The sequence below is a fragment of the Nestor notabilis genome, unplaced genomic scaffold (assembly GCF_000696875.1).
Source record: "Nestor notabilis isolate BGI_N333 unplaced genomic scaffold, ASM69687v1 scaffold10588, whole genome shotgun sequence".
NCBI lineage: Eukaryota > Metazoa > Chordata > Aves > Psittaciformes > Psittacidae > Nestor > Nestor notabilis.
The window spans coordinates 17485-31230 of NW_009939674.1; the positions used below are offsets into that span (position 1 = coordinate 17485).

General features: G+C 36.7%; 1 protein-coding gene across 1 annotated transcript in view; it reads right to left on the reverse strand.

Moving 5' to 3' along the window:
• Window positions 1-13450, reverse strand: part of LOC104409947 (rab GTPase-activating protein 1-like) — a gene marked incomplete at its 3' end in the record, with an annotated part of 19520 nt that extends 6070 nt beyond the window's left edge. Inside the window, exons 1-7 of the mRNA XM_010019981.1 lie at window positions 13303-13450; window positions 11893-12085; window positions 10101-10311; window positions 8009-8183; window positions 7087-7247; window positions 5594-5704; window positions 1908-1982 (exon numbers count right to left, since the gene is read on the reverse strand). Coding sequence (XP_010018283.1) covers window positions 1908-1982; window positions 5594-5704; window positions 7087-7247; window positions 8009-8183; window positions 10101-10311; window positions 11893-12085; window positions 13303-13434 — 1058 coding nt within the window. The remainder of the gene's footprint in view (window positions 1-1907; window positions 1983-5593; window positions 5705-7086; window positions 7248-8008; window positions 8184-10100; window positions 10312-11892; window positions 12086-13302) is intronic.
• Window positions 13451-13746: the final 296 nt, after the last annotated feature.

The window sequence follows — 13746 nt, forward strand, 5'->3', positions numbered from 1 at the left end:
AAAAACATACAGGATTCTACTAACAGTCATGTTTTCAGATCAAAGAGATTGAGTATGGGAAGGAAAATAGTTTTAGCAACTTCAGAGTAAGATTGTGTTCACTCTAGTGAACACAGGCAAAATAAAGAACATGAAATAATCAATTGAGAAAGGTTACAGGGAAATGGAAGAGAAAGAAGAAATGTTAGAAGGAGAAACGTTACATAACTGAAGACAAGATAGTTTATCAAGTTTTTGAATGATCCAACAGGCTTGTACAGTAGCCTCTATATAGATGAAAGGAGGCTGACATTCCTACTCTACAATCTAATTTGTGACAGAGCACCAAGAGTGACTAAGTTCTCAAGATTTACATAGGGAGAAAAGGGGATTAAAGGAAACCATGAATTTATATGTATATGCTGTAACCAAGAAGTGAACTAATAAGCCATTACATCCAGTGGTTAAATGTGCTTGAAATATAAACATAGATAAAATTGTAGATGCAGTAAAGACAGGAATTCAAATACACAGTCCATACAGTAAAAAAGTGTTATAGAGGCCAATTCATCATGCTTTATACTCACTATATTAAATTTCTAATCAAGTAATAAAAATGGAAAATTGGAACTAATGACAGCAAATAGAGGTAGACACAAACAGACAAATAAGAGTTTGACAAGAGAACTAAATACTGACAGCTAGAATTATCCACATGAGTAAAGAAATGGACTAGGAAAAACTGATACTACTGTGCAGCTGTAAAATCCCTGACTGGTTGTCTCATGCACTTCTTGACTTGAAAATGGCTGTATTCTTATCAAGAACATGGAAGTAAACTGATATTATCACAGAAAGCATAGTATTATTTTGTAGTTCTCTTAGAAGCAATTCATTAGAAATGAAGACTATAACAGATAAGCAAATACTTCAAACTCCAAACAAGAATTTAAATTTAAATGAAGGAAATAAAGGCAAAGTTTCCAGTGTCCTGGAAAAGTAAGACCACTTCCCCGGTGCTCACATATTTAAAAAAAAAAAAAAAAAAAAAAAAAAAAAAGAATAATCATTTGCTCTAAATTTTTAGGCAACATGCTTCACACAGTACAGAAAGCTTAGTTATTTTTAACAACCACCTGCCAACTGACCTAATCAGTGCTTCACCAACTGAACAAAAAACAGATGCCACAGGTTTGGACATTAACTGAAATGTTTTGTCCACTGTATGTAACAAGCTGTCCTGGGTTCAGCTATAGCAGTCATTTTTTCTCCTTCTTAGTAGCTGGTGCAGTGCTGTGTTTTTGACTTTCAGTCTGGGAACAATGCTGATAACATCAATGTTTTAAGTTGTTGCTAAGTAATCTTTACTCCGACCAAGGACTTTCTCTGCCAGAGAGGAGGGGAAGCCAGGAGGAAGCAGAGACAGGACACCTGACCCAAACTGCCCAAAGGGGTATTCCATACCACAGCACGTCATGCCCAGTATATAAACTGGGGAGAGTTACCCGGGAAGGCCCAGATCGCTGCTCGGGTCGGGCTGGGTATCGGTCGGTGGGTGGTAAGCGGTTGTGTCCTCTCCCCTTGTTATTCCTCTTATCATTATTATTGGTAGCAGTAGTGGTTTGTATTATACCTTAGTTACTGGAGAGCTGTTATCTCAACCCGTGGGAGTTACATTCCTCCGATTCTCCTCCCCATTCCTCCGGGAGCGGAGGGAGGAAGGAAGAGAAGGGGAGTGAGTGAGTGGCTGTGGGGGTGCCAGTTGCCAGTTGGGCTTAAACCACCATGACACAAGCCCAGTTTCAAGATACAAACCCCAGGATTTAAGAAACAACAAACAAAACCAAACAGATGAGAGTTTTGTTTTGTTGGGTTTTGTTTGCTTTTTTAAAATCACCTCTACCTTATTAAACAGGTTATTAGAGCTAAGTGTTACCATGTCTAGTAAATGCATGTCACTGTTCTTCACATTTCGTCCAGGGCTTAGTAGCATCCCAAAGCATCTGTCAAGTTTACATGAGAGAGAGAGAGATTAGCTTTTCAAAATACAAAAGTACTTTCTTAAACACAATGGCACAGCCACCTACTGCTTCTAATTTAAAGAAAAACTTTCTTATCAATTTTTTTTGGTGTTATGGCAACGCTCAGGAAACATCACAATGTGTATTATAGAAATGACAATGAAATTATTTTCGAGAATGAAGATGACAGAAGTTAGTGTCTGACCAGTGAACAATTCTTCTTAAAGACAATTGATAATATTGACTTTAAAGATGTCAACGGCTCCTATGCGTTAGTGATGAAGATTGACAAGAAGAAATTCACTTTCTCCCCAGACCATTTTAAAAATGGTTTTCATACAGTCATATAAAATATTACAAATTCACCCTTCTATCATCCATAATATCACTGTTGTAAAACAACATGCAGCACTATGGGCTGTTAAAGAAAAAAAAAGGGGGGGGGGGGAATTAATTTGCTCAATTTTTAGACTTCCATTCTTTATTTTTTAAAACTGAACTTCTATACTATATAGGGCTTTGAATTTCAGAATTCCTGTCCAATCATCTAACAAGAAAATGTTCTTGATATTTTTAAGAATATTAAAAAAAAAAAAAAAAAAAGAATTCTCAAAACATTCAGACTTTTGAACCTCCTCAATACTGAAAGCACAAATCCAGGTCTGAAGTTTCTGCAAATCACCTCTTTCTCCTTTGAAAAAACTCCATTATGAATTTAAAAATACCAGACACAATTACGTAGTTGTAACAGAAGCTGCAAGCCATTTTGCAAAGACTTTTAAAAATGTTTGACTTCAAATGGGAAAAAAAATAATTTAAAAAGAAAACAAACCAAAAAAACCAAACCCAAATCACCTCAAAAACAATCAGGAAATGTTACGGAAAATTGAGTTTGTACTTCAGAGGGGTCTGCTTTCAGAATTTTTATTCTGTACAGCTCAGTTCTTTAATTCAATTCTCTAATATAATCAGACATACCAGTTTTTATTACTGACTCTCAGAACAATATTAATCAAAAGCAACCTCTATAGGCAATCTGACCCCAACTTCAACCCAAAGGAGGACCAACTTGAACCGGGTTGCCCAGGGCTTTGCCAAGTCAAGTCCTGAACACCTTTGAGAACAGAATGAATGATCTCTTCCTGTTGCAATGCTCCATTTGTATTGACAACCACTGACCTAATTCACAGGAATTTCCAGTAAAGTAACTTGTGTCCATTGACTCTAATCCTAGCGCTCCACACCTCCAAGAAGAGCCTAGCTCCATCTCCTCCGTACCCTTCACCAGGCATCTGAATGCACCAGGAAGAGTCCCCCATTTCCATGTTCTCTAAGTCTGAACAAAAGCAGTTCTGTCATCTGGGCAACCCACTTACCCAAATGAAAATTTACATTTTTCAACAAACATAAATTATAAGAGATCGTTTGAACATTCATAGGTTGGCAATGAAGATACAATAGTTTCACAGCTTTCAGGCAAACAGACTGCATCATGAGCAAAGATAATAGCAACTATCATTTCAGCAATGCTATTAACTGTAAAAGTCTTAAAATAAGCAATTACTGCACCACCTAGTAAGTTTGCCTTTATTACGTTTAGGCATACGATTTTCATTTTCTACCTCATTACACTCAAACAGTAACTTGCATCCACGATTCTATTTTTCCTTTTCCATATTCTCCCTACTAGAATCTTAAAAAGCAAAGTGGTAAATAAAACAGTAGACAACAATTTTGCTTTATCTATACAACATAATGCAGCATCATATAAAGCAACCGAGGTAGCTAGGTGTGCTAGGACTTATATTTAACCACATAAGCAGGCTCCTCTGTGAGACTAATTAGACCAGGCAGAACGTTGCAGTAAACTGACTTACTATTTTTTGTTTCTGGGGTAAAACATCTCTGAGAGAACTATAATTTATAATAGTAGAGGGGTCACTAACTTCCATTAGAGGCCAAAGTAATTCAACTGAGAGTAACCTACTCCATCAACCTTATCAAGCAACAGGCCCTATCCAAACAGGTGGCAAGTTTCTCTGAGTGATATCAAGTTTACTCTTCTAAGACCAGGAAGAAAGATTCTTGAATTCTTTAGGCCAAAGACCAAATTTATTTAGCAACACTATTTTTCTGCATTATGATTTCCACTTAGAAATACTTCTGAAGACACATTAAATTGCTTAAAAGCTCACTGTCTGATATAACCTGATCAGCTACATTGGTTTTGAATTCTAATATTATGAATAGTATGAACATTAAACTACTTACAAGTCTGTGTATGTCATGTCAATTAAATAACTTTTTATCAGTCAAGCTTGTGACAATAAAAACAACATCCTAATTGAATATCCTAAACAACACCAAAATAAAAGCTTATTTCCAAGGAAAGGAGCTTTACTTTTGGTGAGGGGGAAACACAACAAAAACCCAACAATTAAATGCTATTTAGAAATGCTTAAAAGAGCTCATAATTTAGTAACTGAATTCTGAAGCAAAAACTATTTCAATTAAAAATATTTTTTTAAGTCAGTGAGTAGGAAAAGCATAATTTTACAACACAAAAAAATATTCATAAAAAATTTTGCTATATATTCCCTGTTTAAAATTTCAGTTTTATTTTTGAAACAAGAGTTTGATAGCAAGTCAAGAGATTAGTCTTAAAATTATGGGAGGGTTGTGGGTTGTTTTTTTCTTGATTCTCCCATTATCTTGAATTCACTAAAAATGAATTCTCCTATTGTTACTCTTTGATAAGATTGCCATCTGGTGGCGTTTGCTATTTTTAAAAGTTGAGATACTGAGAAGGATTTCCTAATTTAAATTAATACAATATCTACTGCTACCATAGCAACAAGAGTCTACTGTTAATGAACACAGTAACTGAGAGTTATTCTTCACATACACGGTCCACTTCTTGTGCACATGATTTGCACAAAAGGTCATATTATGCTGCCCATAAGGGATACCCTGGTGTGATTTCCAGGAAACACGAGTCATCAACCATTCCTAGGCTCTTCACCTCCACTTGAAGACAGACGTTAGAATAATGTTATAACAAAACTACAAAGGAATCCTACTTATCTTGAAGACTCCACCAAAAGACTGCTTCTTCTAACCAGCAGGTTGAGCACAAACTTGTAGTGTTCCAGTACACTAATCTAATAGATTAATATGCTCCAAGATTTAATGTAGCTCAGACAATATAACTTTGTTACTTACACTAAACAGTGAGATGCTGGTAATGCAGGATTACAATAAATGCAAGGTTTTGCACTACTTAAAACCAACAGAAAGCAAAATCAGAAGCATTTGAATCTTTTAAGTATCCCAACACCACATTCAAAAAGACAATTAAAAAGCAAAACCCAAGAATGTTTGAGTATTACAGGCTATGCTTGTTTTCACCTAAAAATTACACAAATACTTCAGAAGGAATTTAAAACTGAACCGTGCACCTATAAATTAATTAAAATTTGCAGGAGTACTTTCTGTGTTATTGTTGTACATTCTTCTGTCACAAAGCCAGAGAAAAATACATTAAATACTGTTCTCTCAAAACATAAACTGCATTATTTTTGTAAGAATCTTACCTTTCAATGGCCAGTTCTTTGTTTGTGAGTTGCTGAACTGTAATCACCACTTTCTTCTCAATTCCCTGTTTAAGCTTGAAATATAATTTCTCTCTATCCTTTGGCACAGGGCTAAAATAATAAAGAAACAAGTTTCTTTAGCACAGGTATAAGAACATTAACTGTTCAATACAGAAAAGACAGTGGCAGCCCACTTAAAATGTTAATGGCTCAAGTTATTTGACACCTTCTCTTCCTTTACTCACAAGTTAATGAACTGGCACTGAAAAAAACCAGACTACAGGCTCACACTTAAGTATGCTGTCTGGGGTTTATCAAATGTATTCAAATCTACATGGGGTATTTGGGGTTTTAAAATTATAGAAAATATGCCATACACCAGCCATGAAGCAAAAAATAAATAGGACATTTTCACAGAACTGACTCTTACTATCAACTCTTTCTTCCATTCCAAAAAATCTTGTAATTAACTGTTACGCAAAGTATACTTTCCTCCTCTGTCCCCGGTAATGCTGAGAGAAGTTTACATTTTCTGAATGTCCTGGGTTCAGCTACAGCAGTCATTTTTTCTCCTTCTTAGTAGCTGGTGCAGTGCTGTGTTTTTGACTTTCAGTCTGGGAACAATGCTGATAACACCGATGTTTTTAGTTGTTGCTAAGTAATGTTTACGCTGACCAAGGACTTTCTCAGTCTCATGCTTTGCCAGAGAGGAGGGGAAGCCAGGAGGAAGCAGAGACAGGACACCTGACCCAAACTGGCCAAAGGGGTATTCCATACCACAGCACGTCATGCCCAGTATATAAACTGGGGGGAGTTACCCGGAAGGCCCAGATCGCTGCTCGGGTCGGGCTGGGTATCGGTCGGCGGGTGGTGAGCGGTTGTGTCCTTTTCCCTTGTTATTCCTCTTATCATTATTATTGGTAGCAGTAGTGGTTTGTATTATACCTTAGTTACTGGAGAGCTGTTATCTCAACTCGTGGGAGTTACATTCCTTCGATTCTCCTCCCCATCCCTCCGGGAGCGGGGGGAGGAAGGAAAAGGGGGGGGAGTGAGCGAGCGGCTGCGTGGTTCCAAGTTGCCGGCTGGGCTTAAACCACGACAGTTTCTTTTGGCGCCCAACGTGGCTTATTTAAAATAAATAAAATAATAAAGCAACCGCTAGATTGTGGTCACTCCAGAGAACTGGATTCAATAAAGTATTTAAAAGACTTCCTATTATCTTTTCCATTTACAGAGGCCTACCTTAAGTATCCCTGCCACAAATCATGTTTAAAAGAAACTAACTTGGAAAAGGTATACTGATTTTTCATCTTAATAGAAAAGATATGGAGAAGAAAATTGTAAAAGCAAAGCAACAGCTTCCTTTTTATAACGAGTCTACTTATGAAGTGAGGCCAAATAATTTTTACTGCAACACAGTAGGTGTGCATTCTGCAAATAACTATATGCTTTTTGCAAAGAGATTTCTACTTTTCGCTTTCAATTCAGATTACCTAAAATTTCCTTTTCCATCATCTTCTTTGACTTCTAAAGAAACACTGAAAGTGTACACATCACTATCTGGAGTAGGAAGAACAAAGTCCTTAACATGATCAGATGCTTGTTTGGAAGAACGTTTGAATGCTGTTGAGAAACTATATAAAATTCGACTGACCTGCAGAGAAGCAAAAGAATACTTTTACAAAAACGAAAAAGAGTACTTTTAATAAAACCATTTGATGTGATTTTGAAGGTCATAAAATTATTGTCACTTGCCTCATACTGAACGCAAAGCGTGCATCATATAACACAAAGCATTCAGATCGGGTGTTTAATAACAAAGCAAATTCAGTAACAACATCTCCTGTTTCCATTCATGCCACATTCACTGCTCAAGTAATGCTCAGCAGGTTAATATATTATTACAAGATTAAGAATGCAACTCATCAGAGGACCTGAATAATGTGCTTTTCAGGTTGTATATTTAACAACGCAACTAACAGCTTGCTCTTGCATTTCTTTTTCAACCTCTGTTTTTCCACCCTATAAAAAAACTTTTTCCCCAAACTATCACACAATTCTTCCTAAAATATCTAGGGCAGAGTACTGTAAAATGATTCTTCGTAACTCATAAGGTCTACATTGCAACTTCATTCTGAAATCTACATACATGAGGCCTCAAAACAGAATACTTGTCTTAAACTCAGGCTTTCTAAATCTTGCCATCACAGCCCACTTCGGAATTATATTGAAATACTTAAAGAAAAAGAAGTTCTATTAATACTCACTTATGACTAGCTGCACATTCTGTGAAATTCATTATATATGTGCTAACATTTTTGAAGGCACTATATACCATTTCCACATCTGGAATAACTTCTTAAAATACTACTTCTATCGGTTTTAACCAGTCACTGTACAACATTTAATACTTACTGCCTCTTTAATCTCACAGGAAAAAACATGAATCTGGAACTCCTCTGTTCCACAGCTGCTTTCAGTAAATGCAAAACAGTCACTTTCTGAAGTTCCATTTTGTCCACGCACACAAAACAACACCTTATAGATTGGAAATGAGGCTATCTCTATGTTGCTTGATTGATTTATTATTCTGTCAAGGAAAGGAACAGGGGGGGAATCAAAGAAAAAGGTCAATAAAACAAACATGCCTACCTAAAAGGCTCTTCTGCAATTACATAAACAAGTATCTAAACTGTAATTACTACTTAATACAACTACACCAGATGATCAGTAGGAACAGTAATGTCAGGCTTTGCAAATTTAATGTTTCTGGCTGTAACACTGGCTTAATTTCTTTTATAGTCCACTAATGCTACATCATGCAATAACAATGACCATCATTGCTCTGCAATTGTTCATGAAAAACAGAAGAAATACAGAAGCCACAGCAACTGTGAAAATGTGATTTTAAAGAATTTAAATTCTTTTATATCTCTTTTTAAGAAAGCATTAAGGAAACATTATTTATACAATTCTATATAGCTTAGCAAATGCTTGCTGCCATTTTTAGGTGAATATTAATCACAAATTTGAGGGCTCATACAAAATTTTAAATTCCTCACAAACTCAGAACCCAAAGAACATTTCAGAAACTTTAAAGAAGGCAACAGGGGCAGTGGTCTCTGAACATACTACTAGACAGTGAGTTTTACAGAGTAATAGTTAGAGCTACACAGTTCTCTGTCTTTTTGCTACTTGTCCATATGCACATTCACATCAAATGTAAAGCAAACATTTGCTACCTGGAACAGAATCTCAAGTCTGTAACAATAAAAGACTAGTCTTCTAAAGGCAAGAAAAGCCCAGACAAGATTTAGCACACTGTAATATTGGTGGGACATGCTAAATGAAACCCCACATGACAAGTATTCAGATACTTGTCTGAATGGAATGGAAACACTCCTCAAAGATGACACTGGTGTCACTCAAACTGTGATGGAGTGTATTATGTCACACATGGATTCACCTTTACAGTTCTGTGTAAATTCTTAGACAGTTCTTTGCTTACTAATGTCCTCTGCAAGTTAACATCAAAGGAACTTGCAGTTTCAACCTTCCTGAATAGCCACAATAGCTATGCAAATAGGTACAGCACTCTAACACTTCGTGTCCATGTGGCAGTTCCATCACAAAACTATGCCATGTAATTTCCTAATTCAATTGAAATATTGTTGAGATGTCAAATGAAAACTTAAATTTCATTTAAAGAGCAAAATGAAAGAAAATAATACATATGCTTGACTTTCTGCACAAGATAATAGTAAATACATAGGTGGAGCACAGAAAAGCACAGGAGAGGGAAGAAATCTAAGCATATCCTTGATATGGATATCCAAGATATCTTGGCATCAGAGTTTAAACATTAAAACCTCGAATATTCAGATGCTCCCTACAAAACTGCTACAGATGCACCTTTATTGCACCCTGATTAAGAACTTGACTCTTTCACCACCACTTAAAAAGACCCTTCTCACGAGGGGCAGGTAAATGTTTTCTAGTATCTAAAGAGTATCAGCATACACATCATGAGCCAAACTCAAGTTTTGGCTTTAGCATAGCTGTCTGGAAATAGAGACTAGCAAGTCTTAAGGACTCGGCATCTATGGAAGAGTCTAAAACTGAAACTTATTCAGCTAACCCAAAGCCAGCAGGTCTGCTACTGCCTCAACATATCTACCTTGGAGGTGATTATTTTCTCCCAGTCACCCTAGTCTGTAAACATTATAAGCTCTCCCTTTCCAGTGGAAATCTCACCGTATTAGAGCTGAGATGCAGGTAGGAAGATAAGCTGCTGTTGACACTGTATGGCAAATACTACCACCAACTATGTACTGCATGTCAGATGTGAGCATGCTTTTTGTACCTTCAGAGGAATTTCTCAAAACTAACTGTTTTCAGTAAGAACTTTAGGTGCAAATCCAGCAATTCTACTTCCCTGTGCAAGAAAGAGGCAGACTCCACCTTTTACATGCCTGTGCAAGTAACAAAAGACACATTTGTATGTTACCTTACAGAGCCTTCTGGAATGTTTGGAACATAAAGTGTTACAGGTAAAGGGTCTCGACTTGAGGATTTCATGTTTGCCATGGCATGCAGAGCTTCTGGTTCATTTCGAGGAGCAGATACTTTTGTGCAACCTAAATATGTCAGTTTGTTAAACAATACGCTGTCCTCTTCCAGGGGTTCACCAGGAAAAAATGGCCTTGGTGCAGAGATTTCTGAAAATGAAGAAACCACTTCTTTAAGCATTTGCACTTTTTTTTGGTTGGTTGGGTTGGGGTTTTTTGGGGTTTTTTTTTGGGGGGGGTTTCGGGTTGTGGTGTGGTTTTTTGTTTTGTTTTCTTTTTGTTTGTTTTTGGTTTTTTTTGGTTTTTTGTTGTTGTTGTTGTTTTGTTTTGTACACATTGTTTTCTGAATGAGTTCCACAGCAAAATCTCCCACCTTTTCTGAGAATGGACATGGGATTCAAAAGTTCAACTCTAAGAGTAAGAAATACATCTGGGACAAATTGCCTTTTGTTTCTCTTTAGCAGTGCCAGAATACAATTTTTGTTTAAGCTCCATTCCCCAGATGTTCTTTTCTTTATTTTCCCTATACCTCCTTCTAATTCCTACTCATTTTGCATAAAGATGCCTCTAATTCTCTTCCCTCCTGGGTCTTTGCAGCTTGTGTAGAATTATGAAATGGAGTTCACATTCCTGGATAGCTATATTAACTGCATGAAACCATCAGAGAGCTGGAAAAAAGAAAAAAGGTATCTGTTTGCTCCTCTACTCAGCAGAAGTGTTCTTTTTCTACTATCTTACTACTATGGACTGGGGTGATCTCAAGGGGGCTTTTGGGAGTTTTGCCATTATTGCTGTTTTCTGATGGGGTTTTTAAGTCATTTTGTCATTTGAGAAACAAGAGTAGAGGTGGTAGACAAACCAGGACTAATCTAGGTTGGAAAAGACCTCTCCTGCTCAAAGACAGATCAGGTTAGATTATGGCTAGTTCCAAAACTGGATCAGGTTATTCAGTGACCTATCCAGCTGAGTTTTCACATCTCCAAAGACAGACATTCCAAACCTCTCTAAGCAACCTGCCCTGTTATTTCTATTCCTTATTACTACAGCTGGTATTTCCATGATATTTAAATCATAAAGGTTGCAAAACTGAATTATCCCTAGGCAGGGGGAAGAGGTGGAATGTAACTACAAGTATTTCTTTGTTCACTCATGCTAAGCATTGTGTTCTGTTTGAAGCATGTCACAGAAAGCCAGTAAGTTTTTTCAAAACTAAAGCATATGTGTATGTGTATATAAGAGTTGGGTGTTTCCATTATGCATAAGCTGTCTATCTTATTCTACCACAAAAATCCCCCCCCCCACCCTTTCCAAGCAGATGCTTTGGGAATTATCTGACACAAGGCCACAAAAGTGCTCTGCATACCACTGAGGGAAAAAAATGTCTAAATTCAAGGCCCGCCGAGATGGCCATAGCCTTGTATTCCTAATATATAGAGATATATTTTTTAAAAATCTACAATATACAATGTAGTCCTAACTCATCTAGGACTAGAGACAAAATGAAAATTATCTTGACCAAAACACAGCAGCACAGGCTATCAATCTTATAATAAGCTATTCCTGTCTATTCTCCCCAGATAATCAGACAAGGAGAGAAGGCCCAGGGTATTGTTCAGTACAGTTTTGGAATGAAGCTCCAGAAAGTTTTATATTCATGTTCAGATTAACCTGAAACTGCATAAAGAAAACAACTGCCATATATGATTGATGGGGGAAGCACTTTAGCAATACCTGTAGTAGAAGGGTCTAAAGCAAGGTGCAAAGATGGCTGATGCGTTTGACTTGCTGACCCATCTTGGGCTGCCTGGCTGTTTGCATCACTGGAACCTTCCTGGAGAGCAGTGAAATTGTTCTGGTCTTTTTCAGAATCCCTCAGTAACTCTTCCATTGCTTTCTCCAGCTGATCATCTCCATTTGAAAATACCTGTAAGCAGAAGATGACATATTTTAAAGATACATGTACCTTTACTTTCACTATTATTTTTCAAATGTATAGTCTTACTCATTGCAAAAGTTAAGAACCTTTGCTGAACAAGACAACACTGTAAGAATCAACAAAATTAAATCAAATATAATCCAGTGTCCCATCCCGTTATATAAAATGCACAGATTCTTACTGCTAATCCAACAACCATCCATCTAAAATGTTTGTGTGTTTATTATACCCTCCATTCAGAACGAATATTAGACTTGGTTATAGATTAGTCTTGAACAAAATTTTACTTTCTCAGTCATATCCATTTCAGTTGGTTCACCAATTGTCCCACAGATAGGAAGGATGCAAGTCTAAGGAAATGGCAAGAAAATGGTGAGACGTGTTCCCTGGTGGGGGTGGGGGGAAATACAGCCTTTCACAAGTACTAGTTTTTCAGACCAAAAAAACCCATGGCCAATAATAAACCTGCATCATGGATTCTACCTCCAGTACACCTGCCTCTTTCCAGACAATTACTAAAGGAGCAGCTGGTGTTTAATACAGGCAGAAATCACTGGCTGTAAATAACTGCCAGTTATGCAAAGAGAAACTAAGTACTCATTGTGATTTCAAGAGAACAAATTCCTATTGTTCCAAGCAGACCAAAACCAGTAGATCTGCTACTGCAGCTCAAGTGGGGAAATTTGTAATTAACCTATCAGCTGTCACCCAAATGCCAAAATATTCCGCTACTTAGAGGTAGAAAGCTTTTACAAAATGGCTTAGTCATACCTGAAGCAACACTAAGCAGGAAAACTAAATTAAGAAGTGAAAACCAAGACCCTCTGTGGTCTATTTGTATGTGGCCTAATTACGTACTTTTAAGATAACATTCAGAGACTCCGATCCCTACATAAAGAATATTTCCCATACTTCAATCTGAAGCTCATTCTTTTAAAAGAACTTTTTAGTCCTTTACATATGTATAAATCCACAGAATACTAATAAAGCTGACCCCTGAAGAACTTGTTAAAAGAAAGTGAACTACCGCTTTTGGACAGATTTGCTTCATCTGAGCAGCTAATTTCACTAGTAATAAGCAAGGAGAAAAATTACAGTCTAAGAGCCTCCTCAAGCACACATAAGTATCTTTAAATATCCGAAAGAAGTTGAATTTTTTCATTAATACATATCTTACTATGCATTTAAAATCAGTAATAGCAAACCTTCAGCTGAGGTTTTTCATCTTTTCCACAGGCATCCTCAGATTGTTGATGAACCAGGACAAATTCTTCATTAATTAATGTGGATACAGTTTCAGGAATCCTACTGGCTTTGCTAAATGTTTTGACTTCCATCTCAGCTCAGTATTCTCCTCCTACCACAAGAACCTAATAAAGGAAAAATATTAAATAATCAGGCTTGAAGCTGTAAACAATATGTTAATAAGTACAATATGAAGTTATTGTGGAAAATTTATGAATGTATTATACTATATTCCTCAAACTCTGAAATCATTAGTATAAGAAATCTTGTTTTATGCTTGTTCCCCCCGCCCCCCTGATAGTCAGCATGACTTTTAGGGCATATATTTAAAAATCCTATGATTTAACAGCAGTGGCTGCTATCTACATGTATAGATAACACATGAAGAAGTTCACTTCAGAGCC